The 17,756-nt window shown below is 40.6% G+C and overlaps 1 protein-coding gene, 1 long non-coding RNA gene and 1 pseudogene across 2 annotated transcripts in view; all 3 read right to left on the bottom strand.

The window, feature by feature from the left end:
* Nucleotides 1–2,335: 2,335 nt before the first annotated feature.
* On the bottom strand, nucleotides 2,336–5,590 carry LOC134304353 (inactive serine protease PAMR1-like; annotated as a pseudogene).
* Nucleotides 5,591–5,907: 317 nt separating this feature from the next.
* LOC134303880 (inactive serine protease PAMR1-like) lies at nucleotides 5,908–12,276 on the bottom strand. The gene is given in 8 exon segments (XM_062989335.1): nucleotides 5,908–6,032; nucleotides 6,921–7,112; nucleotides 8,810–9,030; nucleotides 9,100–9,202; nucleotides 9,330–9,428; nucleotides 9,843–9,864; nucleotides 9,866–9,914; nucleotides 12,269–12,276. Coding segments are annotated over 8 exon segments (819 nt in total).
* Nucleotides 12,277–16,348: 4,072 nt separating this feature from the next.
* LOC134304191 (uncharacterized) overlaps nucleotides 16,349–17,756 on the bottom strand; it is a 68,587-nt gene continuing 67,179 nt past the window's right edge. Inside the window, exon 3 of the long non-coding RNA XR_010007777.1 lies at nucleotides 16,349–16,497. This is a non-coding gene — a long non-coding RNA (uncharacterized LOC134304191). The remainder of the gene's footprint in view (nucleotides 16,498–17,756) is intronic.

Raw genomic sequence — 17,756 nt, 5'->3', positions numbered from 1 at the left:
GGCTAGCTAGCGAAAGCTTTCTTCTGATTATCTGGCCTGTCTGATTTGTAACAGATGATGAGCTGTTTGGAGCTGTTGTGATGTGATGTTATGTGATGAATAAATAAGACATAAACATGTACTTTTTATAACCTTTTTAAATATATAAAACACATCATTCACAATTTACAGTCCAGGCTGTGAAAAAGTCTTTTTTTAAAAAGTAAAGCACAAGACAGTGGCACAACGGCGAGTCCCGAACAACAGCATGGATCCTGTAGACCTTGGTTAAAGAAATGTAAGATGTAAGAAGATAAAAATTTCTGCAGTGATCACAATAAAACACGTTTATCCCAAAAGAGGACAAAAAATTGAAAAAAAGGCACAGTGTTGGGTTTAGAGCAAAAACAATAATAACGGAGGCTTACAGGCTTAATGTTCCGTTCTTGTAAGTTTGAACAAAACGTGCTTGTTTTTTATTATAATCGAAAAATAAAAATCTAGTTAAGTTGGGACATTTTGTAAAGTGCAATAAAAACCAGAATCTGTGATTTGCTAATTCTCTTAAACCTTTATTTACCCAACAAAAGTACAAAAACTGATTTCCCATCTTTCCACTGAGCAGTGGATTAGAATTTTTGCAAATATAAATCAATTTAGATTTAATGTCTGGAACACAATAAAAAAAAAAAGTTGGGACAGAGGTATATTTACCACCATAAACAAAGTGCCCATGCAGTTGGCACTGACGCCAATTCACCTTTCACTGTTAACAGTCTGGATGTTCCTATATGTGCATGTGAACTCATCTGATCACGGCACACGTTACCTGAGATGAGTTTGGGCTCAGAGAACTCTCTCTTTCTCTTTGTGTAATCAGGTTTCACTTTTTCGATGCAGCGGGGGACTGTGTTAAGTAACAACGGTTTTCCAAAGTACTCCTGAGCCCACGTGGCTGTATTTATCAGTAGCGTGATGGTCTGTCATGTAGTGCTATCTTAGGACATAAAGATCAAGCATAGTCATGAGGGGTTTTACTTCTTTCTCCAGATTCCTTGACGGTCGGTGATCTAGGATGCTAACATAGAGGTTAATGTTCAGAATGGATGTTAAAACTGCACCAAAAGTTTGGTGAATGTTTGGTGCAGCAGAAGCGCAGAAGCACGCAGGCTGAACAGGATTTAGAAAAGCACAGGCTGTCTGAAACACAATGCTCCGGCCCTAATGAGAGGTAAGCCTTTTAGGAGGTTAATTTTAGCCGCCAATAATTGTGTTGCACAACAGTATCGACCGCCGGGAGAGTCAAGGTGTCATTGAGTACAGGGGTTTAGCTGTAGCATCGTGTTCTTACTGATGCAGATGCAGTCTGTACGTGCACAGGCACAAAGATCAGGTTAAAAGTCTAATAGAGCCAGGCGGTTAATAATCGAAAGGTGCCTGGTTCAAGCCCCATCTGTGCCAGGATGCCACTGTCGGATTCTGTGTCTCCTAAATGCTGTCAGTGTAAACATCAGAGGGTTGATTAGTTCGTTTTTGCATTATTTCAAACTAAATATCTTACTGTTTTTAAGCTGGGCTGCAACAGTGCATCAATCTTTTGGGCCACGTATGCTGGGGATTTCAATGAGAACTTATATAAATAAATATAAAGCTTATATAAACTTAAATAAATATAAAGCTTATTAGATTTACTTCCTAAATCTTCTGGTTTAATAATAAACCTACAGCAACTAGGATGCATCATTGAATAATGTATATAATGTACGCTCTATAATGTCACTTAGCTTTGTGGAAAGCTCCTAATTCCCTGTTATTGATAATAATGGTACAAAATGCATATGGATGATCAGCTGTAACCCAAGAAGCATAAAAAATGGACCTAAAGGCTACTGTGCAAGAAAGAAGTTCCTGCTCCCTAACTGGCATCCTAAAACTTGTCTAAAGTTTGTTGCTGATCATGTGGACAAAGAAAATAGCAAAACCTTTTCACTATTTCAATGCAAAGCTACATGTAAAGTTAAACGGCATTACACAATATAAAATCATAAAGAATGCCATTACATACATTTTCCTTGCATGTATACTTTGGTCTTTGTTTATAGACCACCAGCATATTATTAATTTCTTTATTCCTATGCATTAAAGTTTTCTGAACAGTAAAGTGCAATTCTCTTCACTTAATCCTATTAACATCATAAACTTATAAAATGACCTACCTGTCAAGTCGACTAACTCAGTTTTGTCTATCTATGATTTACATTTTAAGTTCTACAGGGACACCCGTGCAATGTTCATCCCCACGTTACCTTCTGTTCTGCCGTGGACGAAGTGAAGAGTCTCAGTAGTAGCTGATTACTGCAGCAATATTACAGAAGAAAGGATAATCAGATCACAGTTTCCCCATGAAGACATCCAATCCAATCCAGGTCATCCGAAATCTAAAAAGACATCAAGAAGTACCTCTTTTGCAAAAGAATGAAGATTTGAATCAACATTCACAATCAGCCGAACCATCTGATTCAACCATAGATAGAGGAAACATGGCCAAGCTGCTTCTCATTAAGTTCCCAAAGCTTAGAAGGAGGAGTCAAGGTCCTAGATTAATTGTAAGTAGTGAGTACAATCCAAAAGACTGGATCTGAACATAATGTCAATGCAAAAAGACAAAAAGGGAACGTTCACGTTATAAAAATTCAGTCTTTTGGATTTTACTTACAACTGTATATACAATACATATTATTCAGATTTTGTCCCATCAAAGCCCTGTTGTTACACTAATGCTATAAACTGACTTATTATTTAACATTAATTGTAATGTAAAAGCTGCAGAGAAAAATTCCTATATTGAAAAACAAACATTTATAATGAAAACAGCACAAAGCAAAGCATATACAAAACCCTGCATTATTTCTGTAGACAAAAACTATGCAACAGTTCTGTACAGCATCACCATGCAACAGTTCTGTACAGCATCACCATGCAACAGTTCTGTACAGCATCACCATGCAACAGTTCTGTACAGCATCACCATGCAACAGTTCTGTACAGCAGCACCATGCAACATTTCTGTTATGTGACAGCATACAACATTGCTGTGAAGCATTACCATGCAGTTTTGGGTTTCTTGGAGCAAAACTTTGCAACATTTCTGTACAGCAGCACCATAGTGTGTGTGTGTGTGTGTGTGTGTGTGTGTGTGTGTGTGTGTGTGTGTGGGAAGGTGTGTTAGGAAACATACAATCACAACTCCTCGTGCATGTGCACCTGCCTCCAGACGAGTTTCTATAATTAACTAATCTGAACTAAGGCTGCTAATCCAGCACGCTCACACAGAGGTGAGATACACGGCAGGTAAAGCGCTGTGTTCATGACTACACTGAAAAGTTTATTGTGTGCTGTATTATATAACACCTTTCCAATTTTTTGTGTATTTTACACAGTAACCACTAGAGCCAAATTTTAAGCAAATCACCTGATTGCATATTAAAATAATGTGTTTTTTTCCCCCAACAATTTAAATAAAATAAATAAATCATACTAGAAATTGCAAAAAATTTTATATTTCAGTTTGGAAATTTACTACAGGTGTTCAAACATTTGCTAAGACTAAAACAGCGTTGTGGTACCAAAAAACTCCAATTCAGGATGTCTCAACCATTTTCCTCACTCTGGATGACTACAGATTTGTGAGAGGAGGAAGCAAAAGCCAGTGATTTTCCCTGCACCACATACAATACGCTGTATTTTCCATTTCAGGTACAAGGATCCAGAGGTAAACCAAAAAGAAAAGAAGGATGGAACAAAAGATTGCATTATGGCTGTGTGGAATTGGACCATTGTCAGACTTTGAAAGTTCAAATGTTGTTGAGCTTTCTTTGTTATTGTGGTCCTGATAAATAATAGTTTCCAGGAACGTATCGTGCTCTGTCCTGTGCTGGCTGTTGGGTGTGGTTTCTATTGAAATTAATCAACAATATTCCATTGCAAAATGAAATGTGTTTGGGGTTTGTTATGCCAAAATACATGAGAACTGAGCTGTTCTGCACAGTTTATTTTGGATGAAGATTATGCATTATTAATTGATAGGGTTCAGAAAAGGCTGTTCCTGAGTACAAGCTAAAACCTGCGTGTTTTTAGTATTTTTAGTACCAGACCCAACAGCTCCCATACAACATCAGAGAGATTCGAACCCATCAGGGGGTGAGAAGGTAGTAGAACGATTCCTCCTACTCCGGCAGGACAGACTGTACCGGAGCTAATATTGGGAAGCCCTCGCTCGGCGTACTGCCTTTCACACCACGCCACGGGGGTCTGACCCACTTCAGGATCGGATTCTTCGGCCGGGTCGTTCTGTCCTGGTACGGACCAGCCTGCAACGTGGGCCTGTTCAGCGGTCACCTCTCCTCCCTGTGTACGAGACAGACACACTGGAGAAACAAAGCGGCTGATCCTCACCTTCTCCACGAGCTTTAGTACAGCCAGGTCTGAGTCTAACATGTTAGGATCATAGCTGGGATGAATCAGGATCTGAGGACCTGTGATGAAAGACAAAATGACGTACTCAGACTTTAAAGCCTTTTACTGTATGTGAAGCAGTCAGGCTCCGCTGGCTGACATTATTCAGACACTGGAGGGAGAACAGATTGGTGCATTACTGTGAGAGCTCATACCCGAACACGCTGAATCCTCTTGCTAAGTCTAGGCTCGGTAAGGTCGTGTTTACCCATCACCACTGTTAGATCAGTCGTAGAGACAGGCTGCGAGTGTCCTGGCTCGGCTACACAGTGCGCTGGCATCAGAACGGCATGCTGGCTCACCGGAGCGCCGCTACACACCAGCTGCCACGTTTGTTTATCCACGTCCTCCTCCTGCCAGTCCTCCATGTCGACTTCAGAGAACGCGTCCCCTCGTCTCGTGGTCCTCGGGGTGAGGCGGTGGTACACGGCGGCATGCCTCGGCCAGTGGGTCTGCGACAGAGCCTGAGGTTTGCTTGAGATCTTACCACACACTGTGAAGAAAAAGATTTCAGTACTGAAATGTTACTACCAGTAGTAGTTGCTTATAGCTTATTATAATGCTGGAAGTAGCTATCAGACGCTGATCAATTGTGTCGATAAATGGATGCACATGGTCAGCAACAAAACTCAGATTAGATGTGGCATTCAATCAGTGCTCAATTGGGAATAGGAGGCTGCCAAAAGCATTCCCACCAACATTACATCCCAAAGAACCACCTGAATGTCACAGCAAAATTAAGGATTTAATAAATAACAGTGTTTTTCCAAACTTTAACCCTGTATCAGTAAACCTGTGCCCACTGTGGCCTTAGATTCCACCTCAATGGCTAAAAAGAACCGTTTTAACCTGTGTCCTCCTGTGTCACCCAGCCTGCCGGGAGCCTCAGTATTAGTGTTTATACTAACCAAGTCATTTGTGTGTATTGGCATGCTTTGTGGTGCTCTTGCCACCATTTAGGCAATAAAACACCATAGAGAAGAGACTTTGTACTACAGATATCATGTGTGTGTGTGCTGCCCCAACCTGGTGAACAGGAGACACGGCGTCCACTCCACATTTTTGGTCAGTAGTAATAACCCAAATGCTACAGATGTGCTGGACAAAGGTCACACCCAAAATCCGAACTGTTCCTTTCATTCCACATCCTCCAAGCCTGGAATAAACACGCGTACCTGGAAGTAAGCTGAGATTTCAACACCTTGACGCACAAGTTTTGAAATCTTCGGTTCACGACAAGCTGCAACACAACACCACACTGAACTGACTGATCCAGTAATACTAAACTGTAACAGTGTCATGCATCACAATGGTAACTGGGCTTATCAGCAGAACCATACCTCTGACACACTGTGGCTGGCTGCCAGCCACTCCAAGAACCGTCTGGTCGGCATGTTCTTTTGGAGTTTCCGCTTAGAATATAAGGATTATAGCAATGGAAATCCACACTTTCATCTGAACCCTCTGAGTCTGTGACGGTTGAGGAGAAACAGTGATGTAGCGGTGGCAGCGAGGAACTTTACTGATCAGTTCAGCCTCTGCATAATTTCCAAAAAAAAATTTAAACAGAGAAGTAACATAAACAGATAAACTAGTACAAACTAATAATGTGACTAAAAACATGACTGATGTGAAATTATGTAGATCAATGGTCCTCAACTAGGGGGCCAAGGCTTCCTAGGGGGTCTCAGTAAGCCTTGAGGAAGGTCCTGTTTCATTTAATTGAGAAAATTGGGACTGAAAAATCAATAGTATGCCAGTTAGATCTATTTTAACTACCTATAGTCTACGTTGGGTCTTGGAGAATAGACACGTATTTAATTTGCCTATCACAAAAGCACGAAGGTCAACAGACAGCGACTACGATTCACATTCAGCTGTTCACCTTTTGTCATCCTTGCTGTAGGAGTACGAATAATATCATACTCCATGTCAAAGGGTCTTGGAAAAAAAAGTTTGGAATCTGCTGTGGTAGATCATGAGTGACCTTCACAGAGCCCCGATCTTTAGCACATCCAACAGCTCGGAGATTAACTGAACATAATCATGAAATAAATGTAATAAATAAAAGCAATTCTTTCCCAAAATCTAGTGGAAGCAGCAACTTTCTGAATGAAAAGCTCTGATGGCTGGTTTCTCACTGTTCCTTACAGTAGACTCCTCTTTTGGAACTCCTTGCCCCAATCTCTTCGAGACTGTTCGAATTTATTCTTTAAAGTCTCTCTTAAAGACATGCAGTTTTAATGAGTATTTCTGTCCTTCTGCTGTCATATAGCTTTTCTATCTTGTTTCTCCTCCTCCAGGGAGTAATAATTATTATCTACTGTACCTCTGTCGTAAAGCAACCTTGAGATTGTCAAAAGCGCAATATAAATCAAACATTATTATTATTATTATTATGTACGTTCAGATCATGTCCATCATACCCCTGATGCACGTAGGAGCCACGCCACTCCAGGTGCCGTTGGACAGACACGTCCTCCACGAGGCTCCTTTGAGACTGTAAGGTTTATGGCAGATGTACCGAACCGCAGTGGCGACGTTTCTGTCATTGTACTGCACAAAACCATCCCCAAGAACGGGCCTCTCTGAGGCTACACATCCAGGTTCAATTCGTTCTGCCAGAAAAAAAGCACCGGTGCCAGAATTACACGCCAAACAGAGCCGAGCTCCCACGAAGAACGTTTTGTAACATTAGCCCGTTCGCACGCTCACGATTACCATGTAAGGTCTCGTGTTTTCCAGCAAATCAGCGATTATAAGACTCACTGCTCTCGCAGCGTGGGCCCGTGTAGCCGGCCTGGCAAGCACAGCGGAAAGCCTGAGGTGCGTCGTGTGAACACGTTCCGCCGTTCATACAAGGATCGGATCTGCAAGCTGTAAGCACAGAGATTTAAACTGGTACAGACAGACAGTACAGTACGCTGATAAATACTGATAAATACATTTTAAAGGAATGGTTCAGAAAAAAAAAGTCCGTCAGCCAAGACGTGTTTACTGCCCATCCACTGCTTTAGTTTTATACTGAACATATAAAGGTAATATAGCTAACAGTTAACTAAAGTTTCATTAAATGTCGTGGTAGCCTTTTATAATTGTAGTCACTTCTGATCCTGTTTCTTTTCTGTGTTCGATTTCCTTTGTAGTTTTTACATTTTTCATTCTTTTACCCTGGGCTCAGGCTGAGAGCCTTTTTTTATTCATTCATGTACTGTCTGTTTTTCCACCGCTTTATCCTATTCCGGGTCGCAGTGGGTCCAATTCACTGGCGAAAGGCAGAAAACACCACAGACAGGTCACTAGTCCATCACAAGACACACACACACACAAACTTATACCTGGATGGGGGGACATGAGTATCTCCAGTTAACCTGACTGCATGTCTTTGGACTGTGGACCCTGACCGCTCCATCTGGGAATCGAATCAACCAGGAACGTCTTGCTGTGATGTGACAGTGCTACCCACCGAGCCACCGTGCCGCCCCCTGGGCTTGGAACCTGCTGTACAATAAGAAATCCCATGCTTCAAAATCTATACCGTCTTTTTGAGGCTTTAAAAACTCATGGTGGACAACGTCCCACATGTTCCAGCAGCTTCACATTCATCGTGGACCTTTTAAAATCATCTAAGCATTAGATTTCTGTAGAATATGTTCAGCAAACTCCATCACCAAACTCCACTTGTGGCTCATCCAGTATTACAGAGCAAGGTGCCACCCACTCACATCTAATTATACGAGCATGCAGAAACCCAATTTTGGCTGGGGCTACATTATTGATCTGGTAAACAGCCAATACGCTATCAGTTCTTGGCCATGCATGAACAGCTGTAGCATATGAGCTGTAGGGTGAATGCTTACTGAAAGTCTGGAGGGTTCCTGCTATTCTAAACGTGTAAAATTACACAAATCTAATAAGTGAAACATGTTTATTCATAATGATTACATGACTATATGGGGGGGGGGGGGGGGGGATTAAGAGAATATCTAAATATTGAGTGGGACATGCCCCCCTGCCATAAATATTGTGATTATGGTTTTGTTCCTCTACACCAAACATTCCATTATGGGAGTGAAATCACAGGCAGACGGGGTAAAATAAGGCAAATACAAAAACACGCACAGCTCAGTCCCGACAGGGGAAATAACAAAGCCAGAATAATGAAACACCTCCATATGAACGACAAAGTTAGCAAATATTGTTAAAAAACCAACAAACAAACAAACATGGCTGGTTTTGGCTGGTAATAAAATAAAAATGTGCATTTTCTTGGGTTTTTTATTTAAACATGAATACCTGTGTTAGCACACTGAACCTGAGAGTTCCTGAAAGATGGTGGAAAAGCCGTCCTAATTATTATAGCCATCTGATACAAAGCGGATATGCAGAGAGCTTCCCGGGCTCCTGATTGGTGGTGGGATTTCGTCTCCACAGTATCGACCAATCACGGGCGAGTTAATGCTGCCACCATCTCTGACCTCGATGTAGTCGTAGCACTAACACTTGTGATTAAACTCCAGACTAAGCATCGTGAACCTAAAGGGTAAAAGATTATTATTATTATTATAGATGATAGAATATTATTATTATAGCATTAGATATTACCTGAGTTCCATTGCTAACCCTGTGCGAACGTGCAGTTTCCAATCACATTTGGCATTGATCGGATAACCCTCTAGAGTCACCTGACCTTGAGACCAGCGTATAACTGAAAAAATATCAACAGGGGAACATTTCTACACGTTTATTTTCTTTATTTCCTCCACCACTGCAGTGAGATGATATTAAATGAAACATTTCAGAAGGGTTTGGTGGTAACAGAAAAAAACACCTACTGAGACGGTCTCCTCCAGACCAGCCCTGCACTCAGCGCAGTACCTTCGCCATCCATGCGCCGTTATAGCACCTCTTACAGTTGTCGAACACGCTGCAGCCTGCACGTACAGAATAAAAAAAGGAAATTTGCAGTCAGAAATGTTAGGAACAGCAAGAAAGTCAAAGTGAAAAAGTGACAGGGAGACGGTGCATTCAGTTCGGAGAAAAAAACAAAGCACTCACAATATCCAGTTTGGATTTATTATCCCCACAGACATTTCAGAAAACCCCAAATCCCATACAAATACAAACGTGCACAGCTCACCTTAATGTTTATAAACTGCACCTTTTAGGCTTATTCCTTTAGTGTTTTGTTCTTTGTCTTGTGTTCTGTATATTCTAATTTTATTTGATTTCCTTTGCACTACTTTGTCGAGTTTTGTGTGATGTTTGTGATGTGCTTTAATGCTGCAATTTCCCTTTAGGGATCAATAATATACTTAACTAAACTAATAATCGACTGCTAGTATTACCCTGGTGAATGATGCAGGGGGGGGTCACACTGATTGATATTGTTGCGGCTCTGTGCAGGCCAGTAGAGTTCCCTGGATCAGAACCCTTTAAACCATTTCTTTATGGACCTGGCTTTGTGCACAGGGGTACAGTCGTGCTTGCACGGCTAAACTCAATCATTGGGAAAGGTGTCCACATAATTTTGGCTCTACAGGGTTAAACCCAAGATCCTACAAGGCCCTTTCATTAGATTTATAGCAAGCAAAAGCATGACTATGTCACATGGTTTGATGCTAACACAGATTTAAATGCTATTACATAAAAGCAAAACAAATGTTTAAATGCATCGAATGTAGCAGTAACACGAACCGAAGCTTGTTTAGTGTTTGTACATTTTAATTGACTTAACATGATAAGTATTGAAATTGTTTTTATAAAAAAAATCTTACATAAAATCCGCTAGCCCAGTACTGCTGAGATCCAGGGTTCGAATTTTAGTTGTGCTATCATCCGGTCAGGTATCCACACAGACATGATTGGGTATGTCCAAGTAGAGTGTTCAATTCATTTTATGATCTACATTCCTAACAGACTCATGTATGCTTTTACCTCCTATTTTCACTTTGCAATAGAATAGAACAACATACAACATACTGCACATAATTCCTAAACATGTAATATCAGTAATATCACACACACACAAACTCGAGTTTTCACCCCCAACAAACTAACCAGTTAAAAATAAACGGTAATACAGAACAAACACTGTATCAAGGTATTTAAAAGTCACTTGGGTTTAGTCAACTAAGCCCACAGTTCCCCCATCAGACGTTTCAGACATAGCCAATCATGTGTGTAGACGCTCAGCCGGCCGGCTATATGTAAAAATACTGCAAGTAGACAGAATATAATTAAACCAATCCAGTGAGCTGTTTGACGCCTGTGTTTTAGGTACATTAAGCAACAATAAACATCTATTATTTTTACATTAAATTTCACCCATTATGGCTGCACATTTACTTGGTGAATGTTGTAAAGACTGAAAAAGTTTGTTTTAGTCCTGATATTTAATCCTGATATTCACACACTCTTACTGTTTACGTTTTATAGTCGTATTGAGATTGTTAGTCAGCAAATCTTGTACTTAATTACTGCAGTTATTTTAGATGATGTGTTTAAATAGGAAACATAATAGATTTCTTTCATTTCATTTAACTTAACTGCATTATAACATTTATTATAGTATTTTATGATATATTATTATATGATATTATCCACTATAACCCTCCCCACACAGACCCCTCATAACACAGTTAGACATGTCTGTGTAGATGCCCAGCAGGCATCTCAGTGGTGGTTGGCTAGAGTAATATACCGCTGCGCCACCTGAGTGCCTTAGGTGTTTCTAATAGTTCTAATTAAATAAAGAAACAAATATGACTAAACTAAGGAAACGTTTCTCAGCAAAGTATGTCCTTGGATTCTGGGTTTAATCCACATCTCCGACTGTTTGTTAGGTTTCCTTCGGGTACTCCGGTTTCCTTTAACCTCACGGAAGTGTAAAGTGGAGGGTGAACGTGCTAAATTGCTTTATTGACTTGTGTGATGCTCTGGGATGAATTGGGACCCGGTCCAGTGTGCATTCCTGCCTTGCACTCAGTGTTTCTGAATTCCTGATATGATATATGTTGATATATTTGATTGACATTGGAATGTACACTTAAATGTTTTTATTACATTAAATATGTGCACTTGTAAATAATTCAGAAAGGAAGTAAATTAACCATTTGAGGACACCGAAGGTCCAGTGTGGCCTGGACATTGACTCTAAAATGGACATTGACTCTAACGCTCTTTGGTGAACAGGGAGGGATTAATAGCGTTTTGGGGTGAAACAGCGCTGCAATTTGGCAACCCGGCGACGCGCGTCGGAGGCGCTGCTGCAGATCTTAATGCGCGTCTGTAGCGTTGCGGTGTGGATTCAACTGATTGCATCTTTAATTCTATTTTAGGGTATTTTTATAAAGAAAATGCTCCCGATCCCGGACCCTGCTTCTCTGTCAGGAGGTGGAAGATTATGTGCGCTGTGTTTTCTCTGATGATGGAGGAATGAATGATATTTAGGAGGAACTTGAAGTTGCGCGTCTGCGCGTTTTATTGGAATCGTACGTTGATGCATTGATTTGCTACAAATATTACAGAGAAATAGAATAAATATGCAGTTTTGGAGGAGGGTGGAATCATTTGCATTTTGGAGCTGATGTGAGGCATTCGCGTATCAGCCAGCTCAGCATGTTAGACTGTGTGTTCAGCCATGGATGAATGGATAGATGAATGGCACTGGTGCGTTATCTCCATTGCAAATACACCGGGACCTGTCTGATAATCACCGGATCTTATTCTGTACATCGGAATAACCCGACACCGAGCCTGTTGTTGATCTCACACGTACATGCTAGTCGTGTCGATGTGGATGTGCTGGATATACTGCGTGGATAACCTCGCTACGTTTGCGCCAAGAAGGTGATAGGTTATTTTTTTCTTCTTTGGATGCGTAATTATGGGCAGTTACTTTGCTTATTGATGCCACATAAACCTGCATGGATTTCACCATAACTTGAGGCTGGTGAGGCTGCAGGATCATCCGTCTGTTCTGCCATCCATCACACACAGTACATGTTGAAAAAAGAGAGAAATGTGTAAGTAGATGAAGGTTCATTCAGATTTACGCATTAGCGCGTTTATTGTAATTCTACAGCTGATTGTCCTGTCTGTCTGTCTATCTATCTATCTATCTATCTATCTATCTATCTATCTATCTATCTATCTATCTATCTATCTATCTATCTATCTATCTAACTTATATAATGAAAATGTGAATAAATAACAGCCATTAATCATCCAAATCATCTTTTCATATCTTCTGCCCACCTATTTTCTATCTAAAACCCAGTTCGCCTGTTTGTCCCTCTTGGAATATCTTCAGAATTTTTGTACAGATTCTTACCATCAAAGTATTTCAGTCAGATTTCCTTCTTAATGCTACCTAGAACTATCAAGCCTTCCCTAAGAGTTGGTCCATCCACACTGCGAGGGAAAAGCTTTTATCCAGCACCCTTACAGGTCCCTACAAGGCTTTCACTCAGAACCTAATTAATGCTACATAGAACCATTTGACATCCACATCCACTGGTTCCATGCTGCTGGTTCCCCTTTGGATCTCCATCTTTTTAGAATAGGGAATCTATAAAGAATCTATAAAGAGAATCTATAATACCTGTGTAGAAAGTTCCAGTTGACCTTATTGTTGCTTCACCTGTATGTGTTTGTGATTATTTGCTGTTTCTGTCTCAAAGCCACTACTTATTGATGTGACAATAAGGACCTCAGAAGGAAACCAGGTTCTAGCATCACATATGGCTGTGTAGGAACCCTTTACAGGTTCTAATGTACATCAAGCGCTATAAACCAGGAGGGATCACACTTGGCAACCTTGAAACTCTAACCTTATTTTGTCCCAATTTTCTGTCCACCTAGACTTTATCTCTTTCTGTTTTTGTTAGGTTTTATCTAGCGTTCCTACAGATCAAGGTCAATAAAGATTTGATTTAGATCCTTGCAGTCTTTTTACCTAAAACTTTATTGACACTACCAAGAACCAATGAAATTGAGAAGCACTTATTTATCAAGAGGTCAAAAAAGTCTTTCAGTTTTCCAAGTAGAAGTATTAAATCAATCCAAGGCACTATAAAGCAACTCAGTGTTGTTTTAATACACTATCATCACCCCCCCATAAAAAAACTCACAAAAAACAATACTAACCTGTATCCCTTAATTAACCTAATGTGTTCCAAGTGTCTGTGTACCTACACACCTACTCATTAGCAGACTAAAAAGCTTTTTCATTTTGTCTTTTTGGGTTATCAAAAATCTATATTCAACCCTCCAGCCTCCTTGGAATGAGTTCCATTTAGAACTATAATAATACTACCTAATATTGTTAGCTACCCAAAGAACCCTTGGGGTACACTTAACTGGGCGAGTACGTGATGTACATAATGATAAATCAACAACCTACATCAACCTACCTGAAGGCTTCTGGGGTTTGTTTGCCGTTCCCTACCACTTCAACTCATCGAATAATCAATCATCCTTCCCCTGATACTGTCTGTTTATCTACATGCTTACAGATTTGTCCACCTACAGATCTTCTCATCATTTACCCTCTCTGTTCTGTTATTAGCTGAAGCCTACTTAGTATTGGCAGTGCCAGGATGAGCTGGTCGAATTTCAATCCCTCCACACACACACACACACACACACACATACACACACACACACACACACACACACACACAGCCCCCCTCTGTTGCTCCACTTAGCGTTACTTTTGCTGGAATATGGCGTTGGGTCATTCATATTCCGTTCACATTTGCAGGCTTTTGCAACGACGCAGGAGGAAAAAGAGGCGCCCGTGTCTGTTTCTTTTTTAAAACCTCGACATTTTACCTCATGTAATAAGAAAAGAGACTAAAAGCATCCAGAATCCGACCTGTATTCGGATTGTTTGTTACTCATGTACCAGCATGCTGGCTTAGATGTGTGATTATGCTAGCCCATCTCCGACGTTTTTTTGGGCGGTAATTGTGAAAAGCGTAGCGCAGGGTGGCAGCTCACACGCAGGGCTGCGCCATGTGTCTTCGACGTCCAACCCCGGAAAGACGAGAGCGTGCTGGAGCTCGGCTAGGTGAAGAGTGTGTCGTGTTACTGACTCACCGGGCCGTAGAGGAAGATTATGATTCATAAGGGGTGGGTTGTTGCTTCCTGTGTTTGACAGGGAGCTGCTGTCTTAACTGAAGAAGCTTTAAGGAGAGGAACTGCTGCTGCACGTTCATCCGACATTAAGCACGTGTTGAACGTGAGATGTTCTGTAGGTACAAGTGGATCATGTAGATATCAGATCTACCTTTTATGGTTTAGTATCTGGAAGACACTTGCTGTGACTCTTTGTTTCATGGCTGGTGTGAGGGAACGTCACGCGTAGGCGGTCGTCTGAGATAATTGCTTTTAAGTGACTCTGTTCTTTCTATTTTAATTGGCGAATCGAGGCCCTGATTATAAATGCCGTCTCTCGCAGATGGTCCAAAGATCTGCGCTTTCATGGTCCGGAAGCTGCGGTGCATTCTCGGAACTGGAAAATAATGTCTGGCACTTACTTTAATGAAATGAAAGAGACGAGGGGTCTGTCTGAGAACTGTCTGAGAACCTAGTGATCTCTGTACACAGACGTCATCCTACACTCATGAGAAGAAGGCATGTCTAAATTCTTAGATTCCTTCAAATGCTCCTGCTTAGACAGTAAAGCAGCTCACTAGATTTTCAGACAGATTTAATGTCTAGGAGCTACACAGCTTCCCTCCACCTCCTCCACCAAACTGTACAGCTGGCACTGTGGTTCGCCAACAGTAGGATTGGCACAAAACACTTTGGCACTGCTCTACTCCTCTGTCTTTTATCTATGTGTGATCTTCTTACGAATCAGTAAACCAGCCAAGGAAATTTATCCAAAAATTATTATTATTAGCAGTAGTTGTATTTATTAGGGCAGTTGTAGCCTAGCGGTTAAGGTACTGGACTAGTAACCAGAAGGTTGCTGGTTCAAGCCCCACCACTGCCAGGTTGCTCTGTTGAGCCCTTGAGCAAGGCCCTTAACCCTGAATTGCTTCGACTGTACATTGTCACAGTACTGTAAGTCGCTTTGGATAAAAGCGTCTGCTAAATGCTTTTTCACTATCACTATTTTTAACTACTAGTAAGCTATCAAAATTCTTACATATTACCCATGTGTTCTACTATCACTCCCAAAACCCTTCTAAAATCTGTTGTACATTTAGAGAACCCAGAGAACCCAGAACAGAACCTGGTGGCACTCCTGCATTTAACTCTAACCTGTTTGTTTCCAGAAATGGAGCTCATGGTCGGGTGTCCACATACTTTTAGTCCAATAAATCCAATAAATACACCAATTAAAGGGTTTTCTTTCCATTTTTTTATCTTTTTGTGCTGGATCAGCTTGTTTGTTTACATTCCTTACTGCATTTGGACACTGCATTTCCTCTATATCAGATTGGAAAATAGACTTGATTAACACATTGTTGGAAAGCCCAGACTCTCGGCTCATTACGTTTTTGTTTCATTCATCATTAGTTTGGCCAGTGAACCTGCCAGCGTTTCCAGAAAAGGCACTAAACACATTGCAAGGTTGGCATGGTTACAGATCATCAGTGAATAAATTAGCCAATCATTTTCACCAGTTTGATTCTTTAGCGGAAAGATTTTTTTAAATACAATTACACAGAACAAAAAACATGGTCAAACAAATAGCAGTTATAAATTTAGTAAATCACAGAGAACCCAGAATAGAACCTGGTGGCACTCCAGCATTTAACTCTGATCTGTTTGTTTTCAGAAATGAAGCAGAAATGGAGATTATGGTTGGGTGTCCACATACTTTTTAGTCTTATTTATTCATCATATGACGAGCTTTGACATGTATGATCTTTTCAGACTACATGCAGACAAATGTATTTCAGAATCCACAAACCATGACGAGCGAAAGCAGATTCTCATCAGATAAAAGCTGCAAACGTTTCACATCTTCAGCAGCACCAACGTCTGTGAAAAATATAAAAGAAAAAAAGACGTATTTGAATAAATCACAGCAGAATAGAGCGTGGTATCAGATATGAAGTGTGAATAGTCAGTAATAACGGAGCTGACTGCACATGCTCGACAGCTGCTGGGTTTAGTTCGACGCTTTCTGCTCCATAATCATTTTATCCAGCTTAAATAAATAAAGCAAACCCCCCCCCCCCCCCCCCCCCCCCCCAAACTCTGATGAGACCTAATAAATCGTCCAAAAATTAAATGCTTAATCACATTTAGAAGATAATATTACTGAGTCAGATGGGGTTGGTGCTCACTACATGGCCCCGGAGGTTCAGTGCTTTAAATTACTCTCCAGTATGAAAGTGTAGGAACAGATTGAGGTGTGGGTGGTAATTTCCAGCTCGTTTACATGTTGTTGTGCTGCAATATTTAACCTGTATTAATTGTTGTCATACTTTTAAAAACGTCTACAGACTTAGTCACGATGGCAGGTGAATCCAAGTGAATCATTTCAGAACTTTTTCCACCTTTAATGTGACCGACAATCTGTCCAATTCAGTAAACGAACCAACTGAAATATTTTATGGAGAAAGAAAAATAAAAACAAACGAACAATAATTTGGTTGCATAAATATTCACACCTCTGAACTAATACTTTATTGAAGCACCTTTTGATTTTATGAAAGCGTTTAATCTTTTTGGATAGGACTCGATCAGTATGACACTTCTTGACTTGACAAAAGTGCCCCAAATTTGTCAGATTGCGAGGACGTCTTCTCTACCCTACAGATTTCTAATCAGATTCAGGTCTGGGCTCTAGCTGGGCCATTCCAAAACTTTGATTTCATCTGGTGAAGCCCTTATTTGGTTGATGTTGAGGTTTCCTTTGGGTCATTGTCATGCTAAAAGGTAAAATTCCTCATCTGGTATTTTTAAATGGTCAGGAAGATAACTGTCACCTCATGCTGATAGAAAATGTGCATGCTTTCTCTTAGATCCACCAGAAAACACACTGCTCGAACGTAGTACACTGCCCACAGCCGAGTGAGCTTTACATGTTAGATGCAGCCACCTTTAGGGAAAAATACTCTGCTTCAAAATCAATCCCTAAAAAATCGAGCACAGGCTTCTTTCTGACACAACTGTCTTTAAGCCCACTGCACTAAAAAGCTTGTTTGACTGGGTACAGTGTAATGTGGAAGTCTCATTTATAGCAGACCTGTGGTTTGTTCATTTATTCATAATTTTTCACTAACCACTTTAAC

This window comes from Trichomycterus rosablanca, chromosome 27, assembly GCF_030014385.1.
Source record: "Trichomycterus rosablanca isolate fTriRos1 chromosome 27, fTriRos1.hap1, whole genome shotgun sequence".
Lineage (NCBI taxonomy): Eukaryota > Metazoa > Chordata > Actinopteri > Siluriformes > Trichomycteridae > Trichomycterus > Trichomycterus rosablanca.
Note: the sequence above shows the minus strand (reverse complement) of the source record. Positions and strands in the feature narration are given on the sequence as shown.